Source organism: Limulus polyphemus, unplaced genomic scaffold (genome assembly GCF_000517525.1).
Source record: "Limulus polyphemus unplaced genomic scaffold, Limulus_polyphemus-2.1.2 Scaffold482, whole genome shotgun sequence".
Classification (NCBI taxonomy): domain Eukaryota; kingdom Metazoa; phylum Arthropoda; class Merostomata; order Xiphosura; family Limulidae; genus Limulus; species Limulus polyphemus.
The window spans coordinates 119,052-129,325 of record NW_013666092.1 but is presented as its reverse complement, the minus strand read 5'-3'; the positions used below and the strand labels follow the sequence as shown (position 1 = coordinate 129,325).

Below are 10,274 nucleotides of genomic sequence, written 5' to 3'. Positions count from 1 at the left end.
GGTTGAGCATGTTTGGTGTGACGGAGAATGTAACAGGTGTCTTGAGCTGACAGATCTGGGTCTCAAAGTTAAACGACTAAAACACTAGGATGAACAATTTTAATAGATATAGTAAAGTGTACAATATTTCTTAATTTTTTCTAAACAATGCACGTATACAACTGCAAATATCTAGAAGAAAAATCCTCATATAGAATTTTCAAATTGTCACAAATAATATGCCTACCCACCATATTTATCAGGAGGCTGGCCACTGGCCATCAGTCCATCACACAGCTGAATGATCTTTGGTACAGTTATGATTGACTTGGAATGATATCTCTCATAAGATAGCAATACCAAAAAGTAGAAAATTCGAGGGATTAAGACATCCGCGTTTCTGGAAAACAAAAATGGAACAAATCATAAAAAGCTACTCTACTGTATTATATAACAAATTCCTACCACATAATAATACATATAATCATTCCCTATCATACATCAATACTGGAAACTAATACATATTAAAAAATAATACATCCTATTACAGTTGTAGTTTTTCTCATAGCAAAAGTAATTAAAAACAGAAAAGATATATTACTACAACTATGTATATGAAGCACATACAATCACGTGAGTGTTGCAACTATTTCGTTACATTTGGAAAAGAAGTGTTAACAAAACACAATCCATGCATATTCAGGAGGATTATTGTGAATCCTCATATAGTATTACTTGAAAAATATACTAATGAAGTTTTACAATTTTTGGGGAAAAGTGTGTGAAACAATAGCTCTGAAAAATATAATTAAAAAGTACAATATTTGCATGTTATAAAATTTCAATGGCTTACATATACTTCTTTTAACCCTTTCACTGCAGCTGTGATATTTTCCACTGCATTGGGAAATATATGTCCCAGCTGCACTGAATGGATTAAGCAAATGACACAAGTATATTATGACATCAACAAAATTTATGTATCTTACACTATAAAAAATTCAGTCTGTGAGGATCATGTAATTTAGGTACAAAAGCATGTTTCCAATTAATGCTGCTTTGCACAAACCAAACCTTCACAAATATTTAGCCTCTTATTAAGTCACACAAATAAAAAAATATATTCCAATGCTGCAAACACCTTTAAATCACATATCACAATTTCCCTCCTTTAAAGAGAGGTATGAGAAATAAATTCCAAAACATTACAAATGCCAAACAATTTTTCAAAGTATATACTAGTTCAAATAAAGAAGATAAAAATATACTTACACTATCTGTCCCTCTTCAATGAATTCAAATTGTTTTATAATGAAGTTGATGAAGATCTGATCAGAATCTAATAAGCAATAGTTGACCCGTAGTTGTACAAGCTGAGCCAACAGATCTAATACTTGGCACTGAAGGTCTACTGTGCTAGTCAAAGTGTACTGTTTAAGAGCCTAAAGAAAATATGGAACTTTTACCAAACACATAAAGTTGAAGTGGAATATCCTTAAGTTTTTCTGTAGAAAGTTTTCAATATATCATAAAATGACTAAAATAACCATACAGAATTTTTATATTTATTTTGATGTAATATAATTAACTCACTGTAAGCAGAAGTGAACTTCTTTAAGAAATCTGCCTTAATAAACTATTTCTGGATATTATTTGGCATTATGAATAGGTCATCAAAGAGAAAACACAGCACATGTCTGTCTGGTGTACCTTAAGAAGTCATGCCACTTCTTTGGCCCACAAAAAGGAAACAAGAGATCTTGGTCAGAAATAAAGCATTACTTCTGTATGTTTTCACAAAATCATAAGATGTATAATTATATGAGGCAATACCTTTATTGCAGGGCTTGAAAACATTGCTATAGCAATATTTTCAAGCTACAAAATTTCATAAGGTAAAGTTTAGGTCCTTTTGTCTTGAATAAGTCTTTTCTTTGTGCTGGAGCAACTTTAAACATGAAATATTATTGCAAGAAGTTTCAGTACTGCCCAGCCAGATACTTCTGATTTTTTTGTGTAAGCCAACACTAACTACAGTACCAGACAAGGTATCTTTTAATTTCTGTTGAATCAAAAATTGAAATTTTCAATTTACATGTGAGTCATCCATGAATATCTGTAGATATTTAGATGAGTTAAGGCTCTCAGCTTATTTCAGAATGATCTAATATATTCTCTGGTACTGCACAGCCCATGAATGTACATGAAGTTGTTCTAGCAAATGTTGATACAATATACGAAGCTTAAGATCATCATCACTGGCAGACTTTCGTTAACCTTTCCTCAACATAACAGTTGAAGCTCCATGACCTTTTCACCATTAACTGTGAAAAAATCTTTCATGTTCATTTTTATGGCATATTAAGATCTTGATGTTTTTCATATGGCAAATTAGTATACTCCACTTTGCATAATCATTGTTCATTAAAAAACAGGCATTTTATGATTAATATGGAGAGCACCATTTGTGATACAAATGACAGAAGATGAGCATATGCAACTGGATCTGCTTGTCAACTTTTTAATCTCCCCAACTATAGATTAATGGACTCGTACAAATCTGAAGGATACATACATTTTATATTTGAATTAATTTTTCAATTTACTTTTTATTATAACTTCCAAGAGTTTCAAGGAATAATTTTCAAAAATGTCATTTTTCATGCATTTACAGGGATTTATAGGTATAAAATTGGCTTGGGAGCTTCCAGGAATCCCAGAAACTGTGCAAACCATATTTAAGTCCATCAAACTCCTGATTTCTTTATATTCAGGAACCTTCAAAATATTAGTACTTTTTATTAGCATTCTATTAATTTACAAAACTTATATATTATCAACAACTGTTAAGCAAAAATAAAAACATTTTCAGATACGGCAAAAATTTTTTATAAATGTTATAAATAAGCCTCATTACAAGATATAAAAATACAAGGATATTAAGAAAGTTTGGTTTTCCCATCATGAATAGTTTGTTTTATTCAGTTCTATTGACATTAATATCATACAACATATAATCAATTTAACAAAATTATATACATTTTCTATTTCAGAATATGAGTTCCAATAAAAGAAATTTTAGCAATCAATTCTTGCTAGCTTCATACTGTGTTTAGTTATTTCATTTATGTACAACTGACATCCAGGTCAGATTAAGTCCAGAACCAACATTTCTCAGTATTATCAGTCATACCGTGATGTAATAATCTAAATGTTGCCTACTAAAACATCATGTTTCACCAGCTAAGGCATCTACATCATTAGAACTGATATCTCATAAATAACTGATATAAATAGCATGTCAAGTTTGGTGACTTAAAATATTATCAGTCTTAGAATATGCATTGCATTATCCGCTTCATTAGCTCAGACATTCTACACTAAAAGACTTAATATCATGCTAAATGCATTACGGCAATGACCATACAAGCATGCAGAGGCATCACTAGGTACTTAAAAGATTCAGGGCTTGGGAATTTTCAGTGTTTCAGTATGATATCGATCATGGTTTTCTATTCTGATTTTTCAATATACCAACTGGAGATTTGGGGTACTGTCAAATAGAATCCGGGTGTGAGCCCCATGTGCCAGTAACTAGCAATGCCACTGCAAGCATTGCTAAACGGCTCAGAATAATACAAAAAAAAAGGAGAGAGAGAAAACTGAATGAGTCAGCTGTTATTACATTATGGTGCATCTTACTTTATTATATTGATGGTCTTGGAAAACATAAAGTAGGTCAAAACATTACAAATATTGATGGTGACAGCAAATATTTTTCTAAACTTTAAAAGAGTTTTTTTTGGACTTCAGACTATCATAAATTTGTGAGTGTGTGTCCTGAGCTATGACTCTTGGACTCACAAATTCAAACCCTGCTACAAAAAAAAATAATATAAAGTTACAATGAGTCTGCAAGCCTGGAATTAACTTGATCAAGTCATTGGGTCAGCAGCTGATAACATTGAATTAATCCAATATCTTGGATCACTTGAAAATTTCTCAAAATTAACTCTTAAATTATCCATACAGATTCAGAAACAAATATTCTTTACTTAACAATTCATTCCAAGTTTCATAAAAAGTTCAGAACCTTTAAATGAAGTTAAAAATGTTTGTATTATTTACCCTGATTTTGAAAATGTTAAAGTTATGAAATAAATAAAAATGTCAAAATAATAAGCTTATTACATTTTTTTTCAAAAATAAAATGGTATTAAGTGATCTGTTTTAATGATGTGAATGTTTTAATAAGTTTATTAAAAAGTCTGTTAAGTGAGAATAATTTGCAACAGCTATTTGACCTTACTTAGCTTGACTAGTAAGATTTATTTATTATGTATATCTAGTCTTATATGGTCAAACAATTTGTAGTATGGTAAAGAAGTAGTTTTAGACATAGTATCATAATTTTGAAGAACACGTTATTAGTTTTGTTATTTTAGTCTGCCAGAACTAACTTCTGTGTTAACACAGCATTTGAACCACAAATTCACTTGCTCAAGAAACAGTATTTGAGCATTCTGGATGATTTACCTGTTGAAATACATCAGCCAATCAATTTTTCTTGTATAAAGTTAATTGCATCCTAAGGACTGTTCATTTGTATGAGTCACCTTGCCTATCTTATTTTATACAGGTGAACTGACCAGGCCCTTATAATATGTAGTGGTAACCAGGGCTGAGTATGACATCCTACATAGCAAACACGCATGTTACTATGAAAAATTAAAACACAGCCCTTTAGAAAATAGTCAGAAATAAACAATCTCTTCTCGTTCGTAGCCTTGCTATGATTAGTGATAATTTCTTTTTTACACCAAGGATGATAAGCTTCTTTCACCATGATATGAACACATCTGTTGCATGTACACATATTCAAGCACAATTCACCAAAGTATGTTTATTAAATAAATCTAAACAAATTAAGCTCTAAATTTTTAAGTAATATTGTTTTGTTGATGGTAAAGTTTTCATGAATTCTGAACACAATAATAAATCTAATTTAGAATATCTGGACTAGATGCATACAAGTGTTAAAATTTTAGAAACTGATAGATTTTAATGCATTCTTTCAAGAAGAATGGAAAACACTAGTTATACATTTATTACAAATACAGAAAAACAACAAAAGAACTAATAACATGGACAATGTGATTTAAGATCGTAGACTTAATAAGGTTTCTTTTTGATACTACACTAACTCTATAATCCACACTAGCTATAAACATAGCATGTGAATTCCTTCTGGGCATAGCATTAAAACGTAACATCTTTCTTTATAATTATCAAGTACAGAAAGTTACAATATACATTCTGCTTAGATGAGCCAAAAGATCAACTTTAATGTGGGAATGTAATAAGAGAGATGTGAGTTTGGTAAAGAATGGGAAACAAAAATTAGCTGGAATGAAGAGATAAATAATGAGGTGGTGCTCAAGATCATTGAAGAAAATAAGACCTTTATAGTGAAACTATAGAAAAGATAAAGAGATACAGATAAGACATATTGCTCAAAAAGAGTTTGATGAAAGATGTCCTAGAAAGAAGGATTCATGGAAAATGGACAAAGGGTAGAAACAGAAAAAACACTGCTAAATAATCTAAGAGATTGTATGACAAGATTAAAAGGACAGAGTGGATGAGAAAAATGTGCCCTCAATAATAACTTAAAGAGAAATAATTGCTTTCTCCTGAAAGCATCAACAATACAGGTTTCTGATGAGCATTCACTATTTTAACCCTTAACTGAACATCTGTTTCATTAGCCAGGCTGATATTGGTTGGCATAAACCTGAACATTTAGATTGTAACAAAGATTCCTTCAAGGATATTGCTTAATCACCCAAAAAAAACCCAGCTATTTCTAAAGTGATGTACTTTGTACAATTATTTTATAAATTGTTATAACTAATGTTGTGTTTTAACATGTTCTTTGCATATAACAAACTGTTCTCATTACCTTGTCATCCACTAGTCATTGAAACAACTACTTATACAACATTAAAATTGACATGCAATTGCAAAATTACTCTAAATTACAATCAAATTATCCACACTGTTTTCAACCCTTTCACATCTATTGTCAGTTCCTACTAAAATGAGGCTAACTACAAAAACTGATCTTTGATCTTGGCATACCAACATTAAAATCATTTTGTACATGTATACACACACACACACACATTTCAAATTCATTTTCCTTTTGTTATAATAAGATTAGATTGTATTAGAGAAAATAACAAAATCTTTTCTTTTTAAGGTGCTTTTATATATAAGAAGCAGATGAGTATTTTGTGAAAATTCTAGTTTTGATTGAGCTAACAGAAGCCCAACAACTACGTTGTGGTGTAGGTACAATCTCCCATCATGCTAAAGTCAGGTAAATCTCTGACCACTTGACAAAAAACTTACAGAGCCAAAACAAGGTCAAATTATAAGATGCGAAACTGGTACCCAAACCTGTGGTGAAACAAAACCTAAGACAGCATCACGAGGGATGAAAAATAGGAAATTGGGAACAATATTATGAAATGTCTCTCTTGGGCATCCTCAGTCCTGGAGAAAAGGCCCACCAGAGTGTGTTAAATGACAACATAGTAAAAGAAGAAGGAACCAAATAGTGATTGAAGTGGGACAGATCAATCACAGAACTATACATCGAGAATACACGACTAATGGAGGAACCCTTAGAGATAGGACAGGTAAACGACAAGGTTCTGGACATGGAACATGAATAAAAAATGCATTGACTCAGAAGGAGAAAAATGAGCAACCAAACAAGAAATTTTAAATCACAGATACCCAACTTGATGCTAAAGTCAAAGGAGTAATCCCCCACTGCCCAAAAAAGGACTGGTGGAGGAAAAAAGTCGGCTGTAAGTCTCGAGAAGAAGTGAACAGTAAATGAACTTGATACAACCCAGTGTCCTACCCCAGAAGATCTCAAAAGCAAAGAAGCTATGTGTGTAGGGAAAGAGTCAAAGATGGCACTTGCCCCAACATGGAGGTAAGGAGGGGGGAAGGTTTCTCATGAAAATTCCCAAGAAATAGGTGGAATACTTTAAAAAGGAGGTGTATGGCAGATAATTCATGTAGGAGAATTGATAAGGAAAGAAAGGCTGGAAAATTGGGTAAAGGATAAAAGGATAGAACTAACAGGGTTTGCCTTCCATAGAGGCAACAGAGATTCTAAGTGCAGAGAATAAAGAAAACAAAACAATGCACCTGATGGTAAGGTAAAATGAACCAAAGCCTGTGGAGTGCAAGCACCCTCTCTCAAAAGAGAGACAAAAATGCCCAGCATGAACCATAATGTCTGGAGAAGGAGGGGAAAAAATGCTGTGAAACATGTCCCAAAGGGGCTGAGGTAGGCTTAGCAAACTCCACAGTACAGACCTGGGAAAGCAAGTCATAATCAGGTGGGGAAAAACGAACATATTCAACATCATACCAAACAAGTTTGGCAGTTTTAGGAGGACGGCGAGCAATAGTGGGAGAAAGTTGGGCGGCCCTCGGCCCTAGGGATCCTCACAAACAAAATCAATTGTAAGAAGTAGAAAATATAAATAATTATGAAAAAGAGTCTTTATATTGTAACATTAAGTATGTCTGTATCAAGAATAAAAAATGTATTAGAAGATATTTATTGAAGAAAACAATATAAGTAACCTAATTTACAGTTTACCAGTAAAATGAATGACAGGTAAGCCTACAATAACAAAGACACTTGTTTAAGCCTAATCTAATGTTGTAGTACAAAGGATATCACTATGCTCTAATTGAAAACCCTATCAATAAGTATTTACAAATCAAACTAAAACTTATGTTATTGACCCCAAATAACTACAAATAATATTAAAACCAGAAATATTCAAAAACTAAAATAGTATAACAGCTTCTCTGTCCAAAATCGACATATTATATTCAAAATTCATGGGCCCCCAAACTCGAGGCCTGACAAAGGTCAAATCTTATAATGATCAATCTCCCAATGTACTAAAGCTGACAATTCCTCAGTTGAGTATTGCCACCCGAAGCCTGTATAATTGTGCTGGAAGTGTATGACATCCCTTTCAAATAAGGAAATAAAAACTTTGTGAAAACAAAAATAAATGTGAAAAACAATAAAAGTAAGTGATCACTTAAACTGTTAAAGTGAAGTAGGAGAAAAAAAATAGAAAAATATTTCCACTTCATATGAAATAAAATTTAAAAAAGTGATAAGAGAGCACAAATGAAAAACGTCTTGATGATAGAACTGCCGGATGAAAAGAGAGTTTGGTAGAATTGAATAGATGGATTCACATGCATCAGAAGGGTGTGTTGCATTCCTACTGGTGGAGGGTTGTTGCATGTTGATTTACATGCGAGACAGTTGAACCATGTTGATCATGAGGTATGTGGGAGCTCAAGGCTTGAGGCATGCAAAAACATTTTTGCATATAGAGGGCAGCACTAAACGAAAATAGCTATATCTGTGATAAAAGATAACGTAATGTATCGGTAAATAAAGATACAAATTTGCTATAAAAGTAGAACAGTTAACTCTCACTGGAACTCCTATTACTTGTTTAAACTTAATATATCTTTTATTATTTTAGAGGTAAAATTTCTTTTTTCTAATACTATGAAAGGTTTACAGTATTGCTCTATTAATGAATTCATAACTGAGATTAAATCTTTCAGTGGAATTGTCGTATAAAGAGTGGTAAAATCAAATGTTTTAATATTTTTTACTTGTTCACCGTTATCTAAGTATTCTAAAATAGATTGATTAGTTTTTACTATCCAAAACGAGTGTTTCTTCTTATTTTTATTAATATTTTCAATTTTATCAAATAAAATATTATGTAATTTATTTAATGAAATGTCTAGTTATCTAATAATTGTTTTCAAAATAAATCTAAATGTAATCAGGGATCTATGCAGTTTAGGAATAGCATACAGAAGGTAAATCTAAAAAAGAATTTGGTTTAAAATAAATTTTTTTTATAAGCTTTAAAGAAATTATTAATTACTATTTATTTGCTTTCCAACATGCAAAGTAATTGTCATTTTAAGATTTCATTTTCAAATTTCACATGCAAAATCTTTATAACCTCCAGATAATTATCAAATGTTTCTTAAGAAAAAAACGTTAGATGTTATCTGTTATTTTCACTAACAAATCTCTACGGGTTCAGTAGATTTGACCAATCTTGTAACCACCATAAACAATTAGGAAATATATATAAATTATTTCTCTTTCGTTCTAGAATGACAGCAAATTATAACACAAAAACATAAATGTTTAGACTAAACAGCTCAAATCTCATAACATTATACATTTATATATATATTTACAATTTTATTATATTGACCTTTCAGCTGTGCCTGGCTAACAATACAGAAGTTACAATGATGCAGCACATGTGCTCTCATGTTACCATATCCAATAATATAAAACTGACCTTTAGTCTTTACAAAGTGACGTCTTGGCTGTGTTTTAGTAGACTAGTATTTTGCAAAATGCAGTCACATTTCCATTATTATACATTATGTATGTATATAGATAATTACTATTTAGAAATAAGTTCTTAAACTTATTTTATTCAAACATAGAACAGTAAATAAAGAAGTAAAGCAAACAATTATCTCTTCTAGTTATGATCTTTGTACTTGGTTGCTGCTTCACATAAATTGCTAAGCCTTTTAAAATTTCGCCCATGAAGGATATGAAACAAAATAATTTTTTTAGGTTTTATATATATACAGTTGAATAACCAAAAAATCATAAATTACTGTATTGATACCAAAAAATTCCTCTATAATTTATGAAGCTTAATAACTAAGCTGTATTTGGGTCCAAAAAAATATGAAATTTCGAGCGCACTAAAGACACAACCTACCTCCTTTAAATCTTGAAACGAAAGAACAAGATGGCATCCTAACACATGAAAAAGGCTGAGAAAGCCACTAGGCGGGCATTCTGAGCTTTCGATTGATTTTTACATGTCACATATTGAAGTAAGTGTATATAAGGGGCCGTTTCCAAAAATGGAAAGAGGTGAGCTGGGCCACTGTGTTTGATTTAGTACATGAGTGATATCTCAGCAAATAGAAAAGATACAAGGTTCTTATTTTGTATTCTAGCTTGTCAATATGGGTAATCTGAGTTCCTAATTCGTACGAAATTATAGATTTAGTATTTTGACATCACAAATAACTAATTTGAATCAGTTTTACATTAGAACATAACACGTGACACTCAAAAATCGATGTTTAACTGTGTTTTTTTAACATTTACTTTTAAA

General features: G+C 31.4%; 1 protein-coding gene across 1 annotated transcript in view; it reads right to left on the bottom strand.

Annotated features, from left to right (window-relative positions):
• Window positions 1–10,274, bottom strand: part of LOC106458536 (huntingtin-like) — a 269,635-nt gene that overhangs the window by 142,999 nt on the left and 116,362 nt on the right. Inside the window, exons 25-26 of the mRNA XM_022384781.1 lie at window positions 1,252–1,421; window positions 231–379 (exon numbers count right to left, since the gene is read on the bottom strand). Of these exons, the coding sequence (XP_022240489.1) occupies window positions 231–379; window positions 1,252–1,421 (319 nt within the window). The remainder of the gene's footprint in view (window positions 1–230; window positions 380–1,251; window positions 1,422–10,274) is intronic.